The 22,619-nt window shown below is 42.2% G+C and overlaps 1 protein-coding gene across 15 annotated transcripts in view; it reads left to right on the forward strand.

Moving 5' to 3' along the window:
- auts2a (activator of transcription and developmental regulator AUTS2 a) overlaps nucleotides 1-22,619 on the forward strand; it is a 285,358-nt gene that overhangs the window by 175,091 nt on the left and 87,648 nt on the right. For all 15 annotated transcript variants that reach the window (XM_069539833.1, XM_069539832.1, XM_069539831.1 and 12 more), the window contains one exon: nucleotides 14,496-14,525. In XM_069539833.1, coding sequence (XP_069395934.1) covers nucleotides 14,496-14,525 — 30 coding nt within the window. The remainder of the gene's footprint in view (nucleotides 1-14,495; nucleotides 14,526-22,619) is intronic.

Below are 22,619 nucleotides of genomic sequence, written 5' to 3' on the forward strand. Positions count from 1 at the left end.
ACAATTCAGTGGTGAAAGACTAAACACTTAAGTGTGAATTAAAGTAAATTAATTACAAAACAGCTTTATGATTTTTTTTTTTACATTAAGCTAAAATCATATAGATTTTTATATTGATGCTCTAAGACTGAAGCTATGTTAGTGCGTATTGGCTGCCACTCCATTGTGAGGTAGAGGTCACAGTGCTGTCCTGGTTAAATGTGCTCTGACTGGTAATCGGTTGTGCTGTGCAGTATAATTACCCCAGCTTTTATCACAATGACCTCTCTGACGAACTTCCCTGGTGGAAGGAGACACCTGAGAGCTTCCACACTTCCTATCTGCCCTTGTTTTATCGAAAAGGCCCCCGCCTGAATGGATAATAAAGCCCCTGTTCTCCCAACAGACGCATAATGGAGGGTGGAGTGGTCCTCTCTGGCAGACTACTGCGCTTCTCTGCACTAGAGAAACCAATACCAGGCCTATCGGCTGATATATGACACTAATGCACAGGCTGACTGGGGCTCTAAACAGAAAAGAGGGATTGTTCCGACTTTCGACTGGCTGTAGGATCCATGACTCACAGGTACCACACTGTCTGGCCCCTGAGACCGCTCTAATTGCTTTACATCTGTACAAAGGTTTCTTGTAATCGGGCCTTCTGCCTCCATTTGTCTTCCTTTCAGTCTCCTAGTGAAGGCCTTAATTGGTCTTAGTGGGGCTTTTTTTTTCCAGTTAGCTCCCGGCCCTGAGCTAGTAGAAGACTTTACCTTGGGGGGCAGTGGGCTTTGCTGGCTGCTAGTGGTTGGGGAGGTTGCAGGAGAGAGGAAGTCAATACTTCTTGTACCTTTAACACTTTAATTAATGTTCTCCTGACAAGCAGTTTTTTTTTCTCCCATAGCTTCACATGGGGGGGTTGAGCTCGTGGGATCCACACAAGAATCAAGACTTGTACAGCTTTGTGAGAAAACCTCCCATGTAGTCTCCAGTGGATGATCGACATTTTCTGAGAGTCCGATTCTTTCATTAGTGCACATTTCCACGCCGGTGTCTGTGACTGATAGCATGTGCCTGAAAATATCTTGCTCTGTTGTCTGTTACAAAGTAAACACTGTAGGCTTTTGCATCAGTATTGTTTACAGGCTCAAAAGTAAAGTTTGATGAGTGTGAATTATTTATTTGATCTACATTTTCCCAGTAAAGTTATAATGTATTATTTAATCTGTACACGGTGCAGAAAACAGATGTTACTGGTTTCAGTAAATAAGATCAAATAAAATACCCATAGAAAATGAAAACCAAACAAATACTCAAATAAATCTGTACGAGCTTTAAGCATGCCACAATTGTAGAAATAACTGCAATCCAGGTCTTTTTCCATCAAGGCATGTGCGTAAAGGGCTCAAATAAAACAGTGAAGGTGCTTACAGCTGGTGTAAATAACAGCATTGCCTTACGCTGAGAGTGAGGGAATTATTAGATTTTGTTTAGAGGAATTCTGTCAGTCATCAAGCTCCCCTGGTCTATATTTGCTTTCATTAAACTACTTGAGAGTGTTTACATTTAGCAAAGTGCTGCCGTAAGCTGAGGCAGATTCCCAGAGTGTAATGTGACCTACCTCACTTATCTGAATAGACCCTGTTCACACTTGTCTTGCCCAGTGATAACATCTCATGTACACAGCTCCACAAACCACATTCTACAACTTTAATTTAAGATAACATGACATGTTCCTGGCTCTGAACTTGTTTTCTCCTCTTCCCACAAGTTTAAGAACAATATATCCCTTAAGATATATAACCTCCTTATGCCAAGTTCTATAAACATTCAGTTTTTAACAAAATTTAAAAACATGTTGTTGTAAATCATCAGAAATATTTGTATAATATACCAAAGCAACAAATCTTCCTATCTAACTTGATTTATACCTGATATTTCCACTGCTTTTTCTGCAGCCTTTTATCTGCATTTTACCACTCCTAGTGAATAAAGGACAGAACAAACTCTGTTCTGAAATATGGAGCAGGACCTCTCCTTCACTAGGTTCTGCACTGCTGTGCTCCCTGCATTTCCCGCTGACTGACTGATATGGAGCTCTACTGCCAGGGCTTAAATAGCAGCTGTAAGCGTCCAGCTGCTCCCTGCCACGCTCCACTTCTCCCCAGATGGCTCCGAGACGATCCAGCAGCCCTCCGGAGGAGCGCTCATGAGGAAAGTGTTATGGAGTGGCTCTCTGAAACACCAGGGAGCATCCCTCACTGCACCACAGCCAACCCTCCTCCTCCTCCAACCCCCTGGGCTGAATGCCCAAACCAGGGGAGGGCTGCTTGTGCAGCGTCGCTTGCCAACTTACCAATAGGAGGCAGCACAGATGGTCGTGTCCGCAGCGTAGGCCAGCATGCAGCAGGGCCTGAGGGGGTGGTCCTGGAGAGAGCACATGCCATGCCTGGCCTGGGATGCCACTGATATCCCCAAGGAGGAGAATGCGCTGGCCCTCAGCAGATGACCAGCAGAAGTCTGGCAAACTCTGATCAGCTCAGACATAGTGTGTAGTGAAATGTTTTTCTTTACCCACATGGGTGTCTTTGATAAGTGGGTTGCTTCAGAGCATTGCTAACCCAAGAGACAATGTGTTGGGTGAAAACGAGCACATTCAAAGTCAGTGGAATTTTCCTTGAACAATATATTCCTTGAGTAATATATTATGCCAGCTATAATGCTTCAGGGCAACAGTCTTTGACCTTGGCTGTGTGTTAAAGTGATGAATGGTCCATCCACTTCACACCACTGAATCAAACCACAGGGTCGACTTCAACCATGACACTTCCCACAGAGATAGTATCATGTTTAACATCCTGCACTATCACTGTTCTGAAAATATGCGCTGTTACTTATTTGATTTTGATGACCAGTGGCAATTTGATTACAGAGAAGGGTTAAACTAAAGCCGTCTTTGAATAATAGAGGAGAAGACCACCACAGATTTCTAAATAAACAAAGCTGGTTTGGGAAGGCCTTCAACATATGCTACATCCTGAAGGGTATAAGCAAATATTAATTTGCAGAAAAAATGTCAACGGATACCTCTAAACTTCTGATTTGGTGATAAACTGAAAAAGTAGAAGTAAAACTGAATATTTTACTTTTCTCAGTGAAACTAATGACTCCCATGTTACATGGTGGCTTTTATGTACTTAATTTGTCAAAATGTCTCTTATAACTTGTAATACAAGAGGCAACAGGCAGTTGTGACCTATAGGAAAAAGCAGTTATGCCCTTTCTAAGATCTCTTGTGGTATTTTTATCACAACTACTCTTGTCAACAATACATCCAATTTTGTGTGAGTCCCAGCGTTTTTCTTCTCTGCTCCTCTCGTATTTTACTTTGTTTGTGAGAGAGGAGGGAAGTATGCTCTAGGGATGTGTGCTATTGCTCCTGGGTGGAGGCGGGGGGCTTGGTCTGGTGACCTCACTGTTATCCTTGTCGTGACAGGAAACATAGATCATAGAGGGGCCTCTAATGCGAAACACATTCTGCCACAACTTGATCAAAGCCAGGCTGCCTGGACAACAAAGTGCCCTGTAATGTCATATTTTGACCATATAATTGGAGAGTAATTATGGCTGACAAAACACTCTTTCTCCCTCCCTCTCCCTCCCAGTGTCTGTGGACTGCAAGAAAGCCCAGAGAAGGCTTGTCATAAAATATAGGATATTGTGTGCTGAGTTGGCTGGAAAGCTCTTGAGTGGAGCAGAGGGTAGGTCAGTTTTTATTGGAGTACGATCGCTTATTCAGAGACACTATAACAACACACAAGGGTAATAGTAACCAGAGGCCTAGAAAAACAGCTGGTGCACCACAGGACAGCTGATCCTAACTCACTAACAAGACACCAGTCTCCCAACTAAATGTGACCTAACTCTTTGGCTTTGAGTATTTTATCTTGTCTTTAATAACACAGTCTACGTTATTGCAGAAAGCTGAGTTTTCAGGTTCCATTGCAGCTTTACCCCAGTAATACACTAATCATAGCTGTTTGTGAAACTGACCCTGAAATCTTCACAGCAAAGTTTTTTGAAAAAGAAAGAAAAAATGAAAAACCTTGGCAAAGACTGCTTTATAGTCAGATATATTTTTGGCAGTGTACACAAGTTAGACATTTTTTCAGCGAAAGAATAGAAGAAGAACCTTTGACAAAGTCAGAGTTGAGAATTTGATGCAGATGTTTGCTGTTTTGTTGTGCTCACATTGCAGTGGTTGTCCCAGATTGCTGGGCAAACATTTTTAACCATGGGTAGCCTTTCATTCTGATGTTCTCCCTCCTGCTGGGCCAGTCAACATGAACATAGCGCTGTGGGGCCTGAGCTCTGTGGTATTCTGCTGTACAGCAATCAAACAGAAAACACATGAAACACTGCAAAACATTACAGTTTGACAAGTTGTGAAAAGTTTAGAAACTCTGTTAAAGCTCCAAAATCAAAGTCCCACATCACCTCTCTCAGTTTGACCGAAAGTTTGTATAATAGTTTCAAGGAGCAAAACAAGTCATCACAAGTTAAAAACCTCAACATTGCAGTCGTTTAATGGCTCCACCGTCCAAAAGCTGTGCTTCGTTTGATGAGCTGAGCCACAAGTTGAGCTGTTAATCGGTGATAATGTGGTGTAAGCGAGCATGTGGACCAACTTTTTGCCACTGAAAAGTGAAAACCTGGAATTACTTTTAAAAAGTAAAACCAAGATTAGCCATTATATTTGTTATTGCCTCAATAAAAGATGTTCAGATATGGAATGTTTTATGAGCTCTAATTTAAAGCTCCGGTGTCAGTCAGTGCCTCTGTGCCTTTGTCAAGAAGGTTAAATTAGGCTTTATGGGACAGAAGGGGGCTTGAACCTTAACTGTACAACTCGTATAGTGGGAGGTGGTCGATGTCAGATGGCTGGTCTGTGGCTTTCAGCCTGCTATCACGCTGTACCACTTAGCATGCTAATTAATCCCAACCAAAGGGCCGTGTCAGTCACCCCATGCTCCACCAGGGACGCTCCCACTGGGCTCATCCTGCTTTAATTGAGCACGTTTTTCAGGAGCCTGCTGTCCCTGGGATTACATTAGATCCCTCTAATTCACCCAGCCTGCCACAAAGTGAACGAGAGAGGGGGGGAGCTAGATGAGATGAAGAACTGGGAGATGTATAAATAAACCAAACAAACAAACAAAAAACCAGACTGAGTGTTTATTAACACCCCTGGGATGAAAAAGGAGGTGAGAGCAGGAAATCATTAGCGTAGGAGAGTCAAACTAGGCTTGTTTGATCTCACTGATGGAGGAGCAAATGTAATTTAGCGCGCTGCGAGTAATTTGTTTTAGCAGTTAGCATGGGTTCCTTTTAATTTCATTTTGCCTTGCATCAGTCTTTCAAATTAAATATTTTTATTTTGTACAAAGTGGATCTTTGTGAGCCTCGCGGCTCCAAGACCAGCCCTCAACAACAACTAATGTTTATTCATCTTTGCTTGTTTGCATGTGCAGTAGACAGAATCTTGACAGGATTGTGCAGTGTCGGCTTTTATTTGACTACTTACTGTATAATGAGGCAACTCAGATGTACACTGTGACAGCTAGCAAATCATGGTAGGAAAATAACAAAGTGTTTCTGTCACCGCTGCTCTAATTATTTGGAAGACGATGCTGAAGTGGCTGCATCTGTTTTGGTGTCTCACCTTGTGTCCTCATTCTACTGCAAGTTATTAACCATGCAAGCTGTTTGCGAAAACAACATTTTGAAACCCAGGTAACTTAACAGTTACTACATTATAACACTAAACACATCATTTATAGAGTGACTTGTCAGAGTAAATTGTATGAATAATTCACAAATGGCTTCAGGGTGAAGCCTCTTACATATGCAGATCATGTGTCCTTCATCGAGGAGCACTGAGGAGGTTGGCCATGCATCTGTGGAACGAGGCACGGTATAAGACCTAAAGGGGGGAGTTTATCTCAGCCTGTCAGGGTGTTGCCACTTAATTTCGACCACCACCCATGACACCAAGGAGACCTTCAACTGCTTTGGGACCAGCTAGTCTCAGCTCAGGTGAAAAGGGAAGAGAGAGGAGTGTTATCTGTGGGAGATTCCTGGGACACTGTTTCTGTGAAGCACCTTATCAGGCCTGTGTTCACACCGCGTGGAGCCTCAGCACCTGCTATCCCTGGCAGCAGAGATGTGAGATACCCTCGTCTGGTGACGAAGACGCAGAGACATGAACAGGGTGAACTGCTTTGAGGCTCAGCAGCAATCTGTGGAAACATAGGTAGCCATTTTGGATGCAAGGAGAGCGATTACTCCTCAACGCTAATGTCTCTGATTTTTTAGATTGATGAGAATTTGCTGGAAAATACCTTCAAATAACTTCAAAACTTAATATGTTGTGCTTAGTTAAAATATCTGATATTCACATTGTATAGTATTTATTTGAAAATTAATAAATACGTGTATAACATTTACGTTATAGATTTCAGACCATTTGCATTCCTAGCTGCCACTACAGACTGATAAACAGCATGTGCTCTAATGTGAGAACACTGTAGGAGCTGCGTATCTCAGTTGTGTCCCTGGCAGAGCCTGCAGGGGTTGTTAGCGTTGACAGTGCCGGTCTTCATGCATGAGACTTCCAAGCAGATTGTTGGCAGAGCTGGGTAGCCTCTCTCAGATGAGTGTCAGCTGGCTGCAAGCCTCACAATCTTCTCCTCCTCCTACTCCTCGTCCATGTCTCCCTATCAAGGCAGACCCAGAGAAAGAGCTTTATGGAGCCCCATAATGATATGTGGCGAATGTGCGGCACCAGGCTGATTGTTAACAGTGGCAGCTGTGCAGATAGCCTGGATGATGGAAAATCAGTGGGACCTCATTTTGGTTTGCCAGTATGAATATTAATGGCTCGTTTCCAGGCCATGGCTAATGATGAGGAAAATTCCCTAATAAAAACTTGATGTGATGGGCAACGACCCGCGGGGTCACTGGAGACAGTCAAAGTTAATAGTGTGCCATCAGGTGTGAGGAGTTAAGTGATTAGAGGCACAGAACCTAATCCTGATGTTTTTCTCCCCCTCAGCTATGAGTCAGTGTGGAGGGAGGGAGGGAAGTGGGGGAGAGGGGAGCAGAGACGAGGGCTGCAACATACGTCCAACTGCATGTAATCCATGAATGTTGCAATTATAGGTGGCAGGCGAAGATTATTTTCACGATAACTGCTCCATTATGTATAATATCATCACATTTCACGAGGGATTTGTGTCATATGGAGTCTTTTGATGCTGGAACTGATAGGATCCAATACAAGATGACAGAGGCAGTACTGATTTAAACTGTTTTTGATGTCTCACTTTAATGAATATCAACCTTAAGAAAAAACGACAGTCCTGTCTGAAATTAAATGAAGCCGAAATGTAGGGATTTAACTCAGTAAGTGTTCAAAGAATAAGCAAACAGGAGCATGGATATGAGCAAATAAACATTTAGCGCCATTTTTTTGGTTTTCGATTATTAGTTCTACAAACACATTTCAGGCGTAACTATAAAGAATTGTGAAGTGATACCCAATCATGTGTCACTAGAGCTGCTTTCAGACATGCATTGAAGTCTGATTTTCCTAAAAGAGATCAGACGAGAGCTTTAAGGGCCAACACCAATGTTGCTGCGCTGTAAATAAAAACATTGTGCTCTACTCAGAGGAATTTATGTTATGTCCTAACTTCTGCATGCTTTACCCAGACACTACCCCTCACTTGAACAGAAATGTTCCTGTTGTTTCGAATGTGTCCGACCCGGACAACCTCCTGCTGCGTTCTTCATATGTGAAGAGAAAATTCTGCCAGACCCAATTTTCCTGACATTTTATGTCTGAAAAACAGCTTATTTAGAGTCGGAACAACAGAAAAAAGTATTTAATTCCATCTGCTCATCTTCACAGAGCTCCCCCATTATTGCACTTCCCCCATTCCTCTTCACAGAGACCCTGCTTCTTTGGGAACAGTCCACAAATAGTGTAAAATAGATTGTTTGTGTGTGGCCAGATTGCTGTAATGAAGATGCCAAATCACATCATTGTTAATGTCTAGCATGTGGGGTAATTAAAATACATACAAAGTGGACCTCTCTCAGGGGAGTCACCATAACAGCGCAAACAATACAATTTGATTTATGTAATTATCTCAAAATCCTTGATTAATCCAGCATCTGCTTTGGGCCTAGGTCCCCTCTAGGCTCATTGGGGACAGTGCAGAGTTTGGATGTGGCAAGTTTTGTTTTTGTTGATGTACTGAACACTTGTGAGCTGCGATTGTGTCATATGTCTTTTCATTTCTGTCAGATAAGTAGTAAATGCTTCCCACCTCCAGGTGCCCTGTAGCCTCGCCTGTAGCCGGTAGAACCACGTTGAGATGACTCTAGGGGGAGAGATACTGAACTTGGTGCTTGTGTAACAAATGGAGCAAAGTGGTGCACTTCTCAGTTCCATCCTTATTACACTGGTTGTCAGGTGTGTGTGTGTGTGTGTGTGTGTGTGTGTGTGTGTGTACGTACATGCACATGTGTGTGTGTACATTTGGTGGGTGGATTGTGCTGATCGACGGAGAGGTTTACCATACGCCAAAATCTGATTTTGCCAAGTCTCACTTCAATGGTGAGCTGCCATGTCTCAGTCTAGTCAAATGTCCTACAATTCTTTACACTCAAACACTAAGCAACAAACACATACATCACTCATATTCCTCCTGAACAAACCTTTTCATCCCGGGCATTCACTCTGTGTGAATGTGCCCGTGTGTCTGCATTTCACACTGTGCTCCTTTTTACTTCTCTGGTCGGTTCTCAACATGGAGTCCTTCTGCAGTCGTTTTCCGAGCCAACCCTCTGATGTCACATTATTGGTGCTATTATAATGTAAATCACCAGCGATTTAACAATATGGGATTAATAATAATGTGGAATTAATATAAAAGAGTCAGGTTTAATATTCTTTCAGTAAGTTTGGGCGCAGTCCAGTGAGATAAAACATAAAAATAATGTACTCTAGAGTATTAAAAGCAGAGGTCACAGAATATAATGTTCTTACTATTTAATGGAAGGCTTCATTTTCTGCCCCCTCCCCCCCATCGTTTTTTCTTGAGTTCCCCTGTCCTAGAGTTTGCGGCCCAGTCGGATATTTCCAGGATAAAGTTTTACATTTGAAGGGAAATTGCATTCAGATGTTGCATTTGGCTGCTGCTGCACATGTAGATCAGACCTGGTTAGATGAGTCCAGACAGAGGCCTGGTCCTCCCTGATGAAACATTCTTGGCTGCTGAAAGGGGTGTTTGCCTTATTTGACTATATAGACTGTCTCCAACACTTAAGCTGTGCTGTTTTCTTTTCCTTGCGATTTCTTCTGTGGTCTCCTCTTTCCTACCATATTTTTATATGACAGTTCAACATCAAGCAGATGCTGTGGAAATTAGATGTTCAATGTCATCGCCACAGAACCTGCTTATTTTAATGATCTGTCCCAGTCAGGCATGACATGTCGAATTTCCTTCCATTCGCTGAACTTTAAGGTGTATTTACAAAACTGTCTTTTATGGATACTCATTCATGAAATGTAGGTCCGCTGGACCTATTTTTATAGTAAATAAATCCCAGAGTTTATTTGAGGTTCACTCAAGTTTAAAGGCACTTAGGTACAGTCTAGATTCGGTTTTAATTTCATTGTGATGAAACATACATCATATTAGTCTGTAGCATAGCCCTGGTTAACACTGACTTAGTAAAGGAGGCTTTTAAACAGAAGGTCTATCCAGGGCAAATAATCATTAAAAGCATAAGTCACAGCAGGTGACAGCACCACATGAAGCTGATGATTGAGCATATTGAACTGGACCACATCTCCGTCTCCAGTCAGCAAGATGTATCGACCTCTCTCACATTGCCAAGTTTAAAATGATCCCCATTTTTTATGAAAAATTCTAAATTTGATGTAGCTGAGTCAGTTTCTTTTTTTTTTATTTCTCCTATAAGAATCTAATTTGTGAGCATATTGTGACTTGGCCTGCCGCCTCAGCTTTGTGTGCCAAAGCAGGTGCTGTGTAGCAAACCCTGAGCTCATCAGTCTCCTCCTGCCCGGCTCTATTTGTTGTTTCTGAATTCACAGTGGCAGGACTGGCAGACGTGTGTAATGTCCGGGTGAGAAAGAGAGAGGGAGTTTGAGTAAGAGAGATGGATATGTGGTGTGAGTTGGGGATTTAAGAATAAGCATGGCACAGATCCTCATTTCACCATCATTGTCTTCCTTTAGTCCCCATGTATACTGTGGCACAGCCACAACCCAGCAGTAAGTATGCAGCCATATCGGGCCGTTGTTGAGGGTGAGCTGTCCAGCTTGGCAAGTCTGGGCTCATCCACATTCTAGCCCTACAAACCCCCTACCCCCATCCCCAACCTGCAGAGAGGAGCACTGGGCTCCAAGATGGCAATCAAGGCTTGATTTGCCAACACATTTCCAATGATTAAAATGTAATTAGCACAAGCGAGCACCTCCTCCCCAGCTAATTTCCACACACGCTGTGACCGGCAGGCGGTCGGCGGCACCAAGGCCCCAGCAGCAGATGGAGGAGGATGCAGCGGGAGGGGAAAAAACCATTTTGCCATGTGACTGTTTGCATCAGAAAACCATCAGGATGCGCAGCTATATCAGGAAGGAGCTGTTTGAAAAGGGAATGAGGAGCCCTTGACGACAGCACATCAAATTGGCACTGTCAGAGCTGACCCTGGCAATGGCTGCCATCTTTCATGCTGTCTTTCCAGCTCCCGGGCATGCAGGCAAGTTGGCTTCTTTCCTGGGCTTTAACACCTTCAGCCATCCTCCAGGACAACCTGGCTCAGACTGATAAACAGACACCATCCTCTGTGTAACGGGGCGCTTTAATGAAGCCCACATCAACCACTATTAATTTTAAGGTCATGGATAGCAACCAGCATAACCTGAGGCTAATGTTACTCATGGGAGCGGCAATATGAATCTATCATGGATCCAGACTTAAGAAGGTGCCATTTAAGAAAATACTAGATTAGAGACAACACTGGAAACAGCCAATCAGAAATTATAATAAACTTGTTAAACATACCCTGTTTGCCTTCAGAATTATCGTTTATGCATGTAATTTTTTTCTTGATTGACTGAACATCTGTTAGTGTTTGTAGACCAGTGAATTTCCAGGAAGTTATGTTGGAAAGGGGAACATGGCATACTTGCCTTGCACGCATCCTTGTGTGATGTGGTTACCTCTTTAGTACAGACGTTTTTCTGCGGGTAGCTCTGGCAGGAGACTTTGGTGATCCCTGCTGCTACAGACGAAAGCATAGCTGCATCATTTAGCATTCAGCCCATGGCTTCTTATCCGTCTATTGGACCAGTACAACACTCAGCTGGAGAGGATTTAGGACAAGAATAATTTACTCCTACTTTCAGACCAATATAAACAAAAGCCTCGTTGCTTGGACAGAGCGTAGGGAAATTTGTAAGAGCACTCAGCCAAAAGAGAGGCCCGGGTGAGAGCAGGGGGGCAATCAGAAGTGCTCCGGATACAAGCCAACATCAACAGCTCTTAGAGCTGAAGCTAATGTTTGACATTCCTGTGTTACTTAAACTAAACACTAGGGTCTAGCTGTACAGTATAATGCTGGCCCTGTGTAAAAAGCAGCAGCCTGTGTAAAGTATCAGTTTTCTTTGTCAGTCCCCTCCCAAGACTAATGGTTTCCTTACTGTACACGACTGTAAATAAGACCAATTTCCTAACTCTGCCTGTTGGAGACCTAACTCCACTAATCTCAATAGCTCCATTGTTGGTTTTTTCTCTCTTCAGTACAATATATTCATTTTTGTCAGTCAACTCTCTCATATACATTTTTTTATTTTCATTAGACATGTCCCCCCAGGACTGATATAAAGTGTTTTTGATATTACAGTTAACCAAAGTTCTGCAGACTTATTTATTCCCACCTGACAGCATGTATTCATGTTATCCAGAATCATGGCAATAACAGATTTTTTTAGCTCAGGCTTACCTCCAAAAAACAATACCGTGCCTCAGTTATTATTGATGAGGTCTAACAATCGTTCATGACATTTCCAACTGCCAAGTACAAAGCTGAGACTTTCTAGCTTTCTGTCTGTTTCTAATGTAAGAGGAGTAATTCAAGGAGCAAAACAAAATCCAGATATGCAGGGATTCTTCTCCCCCTGCCTAAGGTTGCTTTATGCATGAGGCAACGCAGTAGTTCACTATGATAACTTATCTGTGAGTGACAGCTCTGACTTGTTTGTATGCCTGAGATGTGTTTTCATGTCTTCAGAGATATTATTATTATTTGTTACTTTTTACTTTGTGCTTCAGCAGTGATTTTGAGGGAGCTTTGGTGTCTGCACTGTAAGGACAACCAGATTGCCTGCCCTTGCCTGTCAGGCCTGATCTCAGGATTTTTTACCTTGCTCATTATAAAGGAATTTCAATTTTTATTAAGTTTTCCCTTTTTTTCCATCCTTTGTCGCTCTGGGAAATTTGCATACCTCTATTCCTAGGGTAAAAAAAAAGTAATGACAGCAATTTCTTTTCTTTTCTCTCCCCCACCATCCGTGTGAGTGCTTCGTTTAGTGGCACCTGTGAAAGCGACAGGCGCTCGGATGAGAAGTGAAAGAGAGCAGTTGATTAAATCATCATCAAGTCGTAGCACAGAAAGTCAATTCTGCTTGCCGTCTACAATGATATCCTTTTATCTTAAAGTAATGAGCTATGGCACTTTTGCATCGGGTAATACGATGAGTTCCATTAGCATGTTCCATTTGCTTCACAAGCAAGGGCAAGTCATTCCAGCCAGCTTCTATCTTGGCAATCAAAGCAATTGGCTGCACAGTCAGGGAAGAGGGGAAAGGAGAGAGAGCGGAACAAGGGAACATGAGAAAGAAAGGCTGGTAGTGGTTTATGGATCACAACACAGTGGAAAATCTAAAATGATGTCCATTATTTGAACCCCTTGCGTGCCTGGGTTCCTGGGTATGTAGTGTGCACATGCAGAGAAGCAGCTAATGAGCTCTTGGTTGCATTACTGTTGTCACTTTGTGAGAGGCCTGAATACATGGAAGCAGTTGAGACAGCTAGTGCTGCTCATCAGATCCTGTCTGCTGCTACATTAGTCAGTCCTGTGTGGGAGGCCACAAGAGAGAGTGATACATGGTTGACACGCCCATTTATTCACAAACGAAAATAGATGCACACAGTGTGTTGCTTTTTGTATAACACAGACATTCACCTGTAATCAAAATCTGCACTTGTCTTTCACTTCCCCTATTTATTCTTCCAGCGCACAGTCTATAGGGCTGCTGGCTCTCTGCACACTGTATTAAAAATGGGGGGTGGTATGTTGTGGGCGGTGGAGAAAGAGAGTGAGAAAGAAATGGAGAGCGGGAGAACGTCTGAGGACTGTTTGCCCAGTGCGTTTATTGCCTCTGCATAATTTATGAGCTGCTGGAGCTGACCATCATGGCAGTGTGCCGCAGGCGGCCCCTGGGGCCATGTGGGACAGGCCTGTAAATTGGATGCTATGCTCCTGCTGAGCTCGCAAGGCCCCATTTACCATCCAACTTGAGAAGCAGACCAACAACGAGCTCAGTCAGGTACCTTTGAGCTCTGCAGGGCCCCAGATCAGCAAAAAAAAAGAAAAAATTTGATGGAGGCAAAAGAAAAGAGAGTAAGAAAAAATGGCTATGCCTTCTGTCGCTAACTCCCTGTGCTGTCAGTCATTGTACCACCTTCGTTCACCCCCTCCCTCCTTTAATCGACACCCACCCGCCCCTCCCTGCACTCCAGATCCCCCAGCCTACACACACACACACACACACACACACACCCCATACAAACCTCTGCCCATATCCCCCCCAGTGCCTTCTTCATTACTGACTCCAGTGCTTCTCTGCACCTCAGCCATATGCACAACGTTGAGGGCCGCCAGTCACCCAGCATTACACTAATTAGTTGATAAAGAATTAAGTGGACCTTGAAATTGAAATTGGAAAGAAAAAATGAAATCTAACCACTTTTTTCTCCCTCCATTACAAAGTTCCCTTCCTCCTCTTGTCATTTCTCCATCCCAGCCTCAAGCAGGAACACATATCATGGAATTATAATTCTAGTGGTGGTTAGTGTTTTGAGATACCTGCTCTGTCTGAATTTCATATATAGGTTTCAACAAGGGCATGGCAGTTTATTTGTTTGACATGCCAGAGTTTGCGTAGCAAGTTAATGATGTGATCTAATGATATTCACACACTAAATATGAGTATGTGATAAGTTTGTTATTAAATACCTCATAAGATATGATATTTGCAAAGGTAAATTGGATTATGTATTGGAAATGAATACAGTTCAAGCAAGAACAAGAATGCAGACAAAGAATTCCTAGTTTCATTGTTGCCTTTCTTTTTTTTGCAGGGCGACACAGAGAGTGACCAAGACGACAAGGTAAGCCTGATTTTAAACATACTTTTGACAAGGACACGGTAAGTTTGTCATTAACAGTTTTTTTTCCTATTGTATTGTATTTAAGGCATTTTATCAAATCAATCAGATCATAGAGGTTTAATTATTCAACTTTTTAAAGGCTGCAAATTTAATGTAATTAGAATTCAACATCCTGTTAATGACTGAGAAATCCTTAATTAGCTGTGCATTAATTATAAATGACTTAATAATGTGCAAAATCGAACTGTTCTGGGTTTTTAGGATTTGGATGACATTTAAATGAGAGTGCTGTGTAAGCCAGAGCTAAGGGTGCAGGCTTTGTTTTATTTAAAGCTGAGCACTGACAATATATAGTACAGGGTTTATATTTGTACATCTGTATATCATCTGTCAATTCCTTTTTTTGGTAATTAGAATTAACAGAATCTCTATATTTTAGGATAATACCAGACATTTACACAGATCATTACCCAGTTATACAAGTACTGAGGAAGACACTGTTCAATGGAAATAGTCAGAATAATTTTTGAAAATCTGCAGGGGTTTAGCCTGATGGTGCAGGTACTGAAAATCACAGAATCACTAAATGTAGAGGTTTCTCTCCGTCTGGAGCGGAGTCTGTGCACAATGTTATGTGTCTATAACATTTGGCTAAGAGGTGCAATATGGATGACTATTTTACAGGTGGACTGATGGTGGACACTTGAAAAAGTCTCACCAATGTTGCTTGTCTTGTCCTGGGACTGTAAGAGTGCTCACCAGATTATATACTTGTCATTTCTCATAAGCAAAACAAACACAAATACTAGAATCTGTGGAGATGTTAGGCAGGTTAATAACCTGTGGAAGACATGAACGTGAATGTACTAGAAAGTGCAAAGTCTCTTGTCTGGTCATCTTTGCAAATTCAGCACATCAGTGACTGAGTTCTGGAGATGGTTTGGAGAATCTAACTGTTGCATGCTCCATTGACCTGTCTCTTAAAGATGCTTGTAAATTGGGTCAAATCCAATCCAGATCTTTTGGTCAGTTTTGATGGTAAGAAGATAGCAGACATATTCTGTTGTAAAGCTCAAATTGCATCAATGGAAATTGATTTTTTTTCTCAGAACAAACAGAAAAAATTGATTAATGTGTACCTACGTTTCATGGTTAGAAATTACAGTTGAAATGTTTTGAATAGAAGCTGTCGAATTCTGGTCTGATCTATTACAATATCATAATGCATGTAAGTATCTGCAGGTTTGTTTTAAGCCTTCTGTGCAGAACTCTGTGCAGCTCCATTTATAATTTCCAGGTATTTTGAGCATAACTCATAGATTCTAAGAGCAGCCATATTATCCAGTGACTTCTAACTAGAGATCTAGATCCACTCTAATGATTTAGTAATGCCATTTGCTTGTGGTGTTTAGACTGTGCAGCAAATTGAGTCATTACTCAGTGTTGTCGATTTAAATTGCTCCTGTCTCGGTGGCAATTCCTTTTTGTTTCAGGAAGAGAGCGAGAGCATGGTGAGCTGTAATCCCCTCAGTGACTGTATTAATTCACCCTGGCTCATGTTATGCTCCTGATGAACAGCACTGACTACACCTTCCTGTCATTGATTAATTGTGTGTTAAAGTAACAGAGGAGTGAATTAGTAAATAGGTTACCCCTATGACAGGCTGACTTATGCATTCTTCCTTGATGTGAGGGACTAATTGAAGCTCTCACTCATCACTTTTACCCCCCCTCCTCAGTCCAGATCACCTCTGCCACTATCTGCTCCTGGCAGGCGCCGGGCACGCTACGCCCACTGCCACTGTTGTCATTTGCATTCCGTGGGCGCCGCAGTCTACTTTACAACACCGCAGCAGAGAAGGACGCAGGAGAGCACAGTCGTTTTAATGGGTCAAATGTATTCAGATGAGGACAAACGTGACTTATTTAGTTTCCCTTCAAAAGCAGGAAATGGAAAAAGTGTTCCCAGGAGAAATCATGTTCTGCCTGGTGTAGAAGACCTCTGCCGTGTCTGCGGGAGCTGCCAGGCTCTGATAAGAGACAGCTATTCGCATCTCAGAGAATGTGTGCACACAATCCTCATGTGTTTGTGTGTGGGTGTGTGTGTGTGGTTGTGTCTGCAAACTGTCAGAGCATTAGCTCATTACAAAGTGACCTGTAGGGTGGCCCTTCTCCAACATTACGCACATGTTAATGGCACGCTGGGAGACAGGTAGGAGGCACACTCACTGTAGTCACTCGTCACACAACACTGGTATCATTAGCACCATATATGTTTTCTTTGGCACCTCAGCCAAGGCCCCCAGAACCGCCACTCTTACTTTTTCTCTGGCAGTTGGCCTATACAGCAGTCAGAGCTCAGATAATTAGAAGGGCAAGGTTAAACCTTAAAGCTGTATGTTGTATGTGAGAAATGCGAATCTGCAGAAACTGCAGTAAAGCATTAGTATGTCAACATTTATTGCTCATTTCATTCGTAATGTAAAACAGGATGGTTTGCCTTCTTTTCAACCTATACTGCACTTGAGTGCTGGCTCTAGCGAACCTCTTAACCTGTGTCTGTCAAAATCACGTAGTTTCGAAAGTGCTCTTGCTCTCATCCTCTCCACAGTCAGGAAGGGAAGTAATTTCCTTAGGTAAAACTGACCTGCTCATTTGGAGCCAGTTACGATGTTCTGCTTCACTGGTAAGAAATCACATTGAAAAGAGCCCCATAGCCTCAGGTGTTTTTCATGTGGATCCAACAAAGCCCCAATAATACAACTTTGTGTCATGGTGAAGTTAACACCAACAGGTTGTCCACCATCTGAGACCTTTTGAGGAGGGGGGCAGTGAAAGCCTCACTGTGTATGATCCAGAGCTCTGGAAATTATTAGAACACATAATATACATTTAAAAAACCTTGCAAAATGTATGCACCAAAGAAATTCACTCAGTGTGAATTTTTTGATTAGAACCTGGCAGCTTCGAATTTCTGCTGTCTTTGTAATGTTGTCAAGAGCGCTCAGGCACTTACTCTGTCTGGACTTGCTTATGCTTAAGTGATTTTTGCTAGTAAGTGGCACCTTGAAACTGCCACTCAAACATTTTAGTGTGAATATCAGGCAGTGGTTTCTCCAGCTTAACTGTTGTCCTGTTGTGTTACTTAGGGCTTTTGTGCTCGACTTTATCACTCTGCAGCTTTTTTATTTCTCCATCTCTTGCCTCTGGGCTTTTTTTTTATAGAGACCACACCTTTACTAAGTGTTATTTACTTGCTTTATCAGCAGCCGCAAGCTGTAAATGCCATTTTTAAGAAATGCATTGTGCTTATTAATGACTATGCAACAGAGTGCTGTAATTTGCTGTGCTTTGCTCTCATTGGAGACAAGGGATCTAAGTGGGTGCTTAAGAGCAGCTGAGAGAACCTGTTTGTCCTTGACATAAAATAAAGATCTGAACAGGTAATATATTTGCTGTTTCTGCTCCTTTATTGTTTTGCTGTGTTTGCCCTCAGGCAATTACAGCACAAGAGTCGTGTTTCTCAATCACTCGGCAGCACTGTACATAAAACCATTTTACACCCCCCCCCCCCAACCCTTCCTCTTACCACTGCAGTGGGAAGGATGAGTAATAAAAGGAGAGAGCAACTTGTCAGCGTTAAAAGATTATGTGTTTTGCCCCCTCCAATGGAAGAGAGTAGTGTTTACAGGCTTGAGTGGGTGCTCGCTAGGCCGAGGCTGAGGCTGATTGCACTAGAGTACCCTGTCAGCCAGTGATTTGTCATGTACTTTATCATCCTTGTCACTCTGCTGAGCGTTGTCATAGGTAACGTTTCCGCCTGCCCCTTCCCCCTTCTGTGCTTTGTACCCAGTCAGTGTAGGAAATTTGTATTTACTTTGGGGGAGTGTAATTTGTTCCTCATGGATAATATGACCCTTAGCGGAGCCGGATCACGGGTTAGTTGAAGTGATATTTTCCGGTAATGGTAGTCGTACATCATGGCTGTCAGGCCGGGTTAGGAGGCGAGCACATTACAGCTCCATTTTAGCACTGCAGGCATCTGGGATTATTTTCCATAACCAAGTATGACATGACCGCTCTGCGGAGTGCATTAAATTTTTACTAGCTTTTTTCCCTCCCCTGGCAACTTCTGTGGCTTTTCCCCCGGTCTGGGTCTCAAGGCTGCCACTGTGATAGATACCCACGTTGTCCCAGCAGCCCTTGCTAAGGTTAGCTGGTGTCGCAGACCTACACCACTCCCCTCCATCCAATAACCGGCAAATCCCTGCTCCCTCTGAGGCGCATGCATACAAGCCCAAAGCTCACCAGAACACACAGTGGCACTCTGGATCTGTTGATCTCTTTACCTTTTCTATCCTTTTCTTACTCTTCTCTTATTCCCCTCATTTTTATATCCTTCTTTCCTTGGTAGCAAGGTCAGCAGTGTCAATGCCACCTCTTGCCATTGACAAATGGTTGTCCCCTGTCTGATAATCAGTTGGGTCTCAGAGGTGGACGAGCAGGCGGAGCTCATTAGGGCGCCACAGATGAGAAATTAATGTGGAGATTCCAGGCCTGGCAGAGAGCCACACTTTTGTGTGTGTGTGTGTGTGTAGATGGGGGGGCTGCCTGATGGATGACCAGGTCAGTAGGCAGCATCACTCCCCAGATAGGCGCACACATACTCAAATACACACCCACTGTGTCCTCCCCCTGTAACCTCTCCTTTTCCGTAGTATCTCCCAACCACCGTCGTAGTCCAGCCCATCTGCCCAGCAGTACAGTAATGACACTGCGGAGCAAAAGGCCATGGGACAGAAGGTCAGAGTAGAGACATTTCACCACTCGACTATCACACTGACAAAACTCCACATCCTTTTGTTTGGTCTGAAATAAGATGTTGTATTCCCATGCCAACAGATTGCATATTTTTACCCTTAAATCCACACTTACCACATCATTACTGGCAACATGCCCTTGCATGTCAACATGTTCCACCATTAAAGTTACTTTTTAGACTTATTATTAAATGTCTGAGTGACACTTGCATGAAGCTTATTCAAATTATGTAGCTGTCCTTCCTTCCTTCCTTTTCTTGAATATCCATCACCATAACTATCTTGAATTTACCATCGCTCTTAATGTTTCGAAGTATACAGCACACACAAAACACATTGTGCATCCACCGATCTCCAGATAATCTCCTGAAATTTTCCAGAGAGGCTGTACGTGAGAACACAAATCTCTGAGTGAGAAGCTCCAGACATTATCTGGAGTACCACATGCCGGCCCCCTTATAAAAGCTCTGATAAGGGCAGACGGCAGTGTAGATGTGCTGTAACAAAAACATGTGATCTCCGTAGCTGAATTAATACATTACCTTCGACCTCAGCCTGCTGCTCCACCCTTCACCTGAACGCTGCAGAGATATGTGGTGTTGGGATCATCGGACCTACTATGTTCGTTATTTGTGAAGGGCTAACTCAAGTCTTGACCCCATTCTCCGGAATTCATGTCTGAAAGTGGCTTTGAGGGTCTGTGAACACATGCTGCCCTGCTTCTGGGGCTCTGACCCTCCACCATCCTCCTACAGTTATTGTTCCCCCTTTAGCAAGCTCCAGATCATTTAATCCTCAATCTCTCACAACATCTCTACCTGTAAACACTCAAGTCTCAGATCTGGGCAATGATATATGTCGTAAAAAAAAATTCAAAATGAAGAATAAAACCTTTTGTATGACTAGACATAGACTGATAAGCCAACAAATTTAAAAACGTTTTTAGGGGTTTCTGTTGTTATTCAAAATTTGGCCTTGAGAGCTTTTTTTATTTAAATCGATCAGTAGCCATTGGAATTTGTATATATGCCATCAGGAAAGCGTGCACTTTTCAATACCTTTCTGTAGCATTAATACTTCTGATTCAAAAGAGAATGATCAGATTAGTGTACTGAGTGGGACATTACATTTCTCTATTCATTTTTATATTCACTAAAGGTGAAGAAGTCAAAGTTTCACAAATGCCCATCATGTCAGATCATCAGCAGCTCATGTTATCAAGACACTTTCACAAGCAGCACAGCCAAGTACTATCTTAAAAGAGAGGTCTCATCAGTTGTCAGACAAAAACTAAGGAAACTAACAAATGCAGGATTTTTCTTCATAAAAGCAAAAAAGTTCTATATTTGTATAACTGCTAACAATTGTTTTCATGCCTCTGCACCAGTTATAGCCAGTGGCCAGAGGCATTGTTTTCGGGTTGTCTGTCCCTCCTATTCTCTTGAATGCGATATCTCAACAATACCTTGTGGGAATTTCCTCAAATATTCACTTGGACTGATGAACTGATTCGATTTTGGTGCCCAAAGGTCACGGTTGCCTCTCAAAGTATGTTTTTCTTGAATGTGATATCATAAAGATCAACTTGAGGGAATATCTTCCAGTTTTGTACAAACATCCTCTTCTTCTCAAAGATGAACTGATTTTTGGTGGTTATTGGTCAAAAGGTCAAGGTGACATGGCCTTGCATTGATTTTAACTCAATATATCAGGTATGCCCAAAGTTAATTTACTCACATCTCGCACCAACATTCACTTTTACTCAAGGATGTCCTGAATAGAAATTGGTGGCCAAAGGTAAAAGGTCACTGTGGCTTCAAAAAAGTGTGTTTCTGCCTCTTGAATGTGATATCTCCACACTTCTTGAGGGAATTTCTTCAACTTTTGAGCAGTTGTCACTCGCACTCATAGATAAAGTGATTATGTTTCAGTTGTCAAAGGTAAAGGTTACAGTGACCTTTATATCAATCTGGAAAAAAAGTATGTTGAAATACAGGTGTATACACAGAAACTGCACTGGTTGGCAGAGGCATACAACCGCAGTGCGGTAATTCTAGTTCAGTATGTTTGCAGAAAATGTTCAAGTCTGAAACTGTGTCTACTGTTTAAAAAGGCATCTTGTTGGTGTTTTTATAAAACTTTGAATTTATTCGAAACTGGGTGCTTCAGAAATATGCTCTTATTCTGGTATGCAGCTATTAAATATTTGTTGAATGGTCAAAAGAAATATATTTTGAGCACAAAAGTGTTTTGACCACTACAGATTACACACTACCATGATTATTTTTTGCAACGGTGCAGACCATCAAATGCACCTGTATTCAAGTAGAATACAATCAACTCGCTTTGTATTCCATAAAATCCATCGCCAATGTTTTTTTATAATAGCTCCTGATCTTATTCAATAGATCTGTGCTTGGCAGTTGTGATGTTTAAACCCATCATTGTAGAAGGTTTGACTTTTTCATTGAGATGTGATATTACACAAGGCCCAGTGCATTATATCTATCTATATATCTATAGTGCTTAACCTCGACACTCATACTTAGCCAACAATAAAAGGTAATAATGCACACGTTTGAATAGGACAAGGTTGCCAAGTCCTTGAAATAGAATCGGGGGGCAGTTGCAGCAGTGAATCGTGTTTCAAAGGCAATGATTCATTTCCCAGCACAAGCTGAGAACATGGGGAATAGAAAATCAATCAATCAGCAACAAAAATCATAAATATGTTGTTTGACTGAGATGTTCACCTGCAAATAAAAAGCCATTTCCATCCTTCCTGACCTGATATGAAAAAGAAACATATGAAAAAAGATAACATATATCAAGGTGTAGTATAGTATAATACATTATTTTCCACTGGTTAAGTTGTGAAAATCAGTCTCCTTTCAACAAATCTTCTGTATCAATAAGATTTGGAAGCCATAGCATATCATTCTTAGTAATTCAATTATTTTCATAGTCATCTGTTAAGCACATAATTAAATCTCCTTATATTTCGAATCATATCACAATTGTTGTTTTAGCAGCACTGCTAAAAATACCCTAAGCCAAAAATAACATCCATGCTGCCAAACATGTTGAGTTAGACGAAACTTTTAACATCACTGACCTGCACAGTAATGTACTTACCGCCATATGCTGCCATTTGTCAGGAGCAATGACAGAAACAAAACAGAGGGCTGCTGGGTAAAAGAGAGTGCTGCGGCGCACTGTGTTTGTAGAACCTTCTGGGTCATGTTAGGCTGGTGGATTTGTGGCTGATCAAGAG

Source organism: Paralichthys olivaceus, chromosome 15 (genome assembly GCF_024713975.1).
Source record: "Paralichthys olivaceus isolate ysfri-2021 chromosome 15, ASM2471397v2, whole genome shotgun sequence".
Classification (NCBI taxonomy): domain Eukaryota; kingdom Metazoa; phylum Chordata; class Actinopteri; order Pleuronectiformes; family Paralichthyidae; genus Paralichthys; species Paralichthys olivaceus.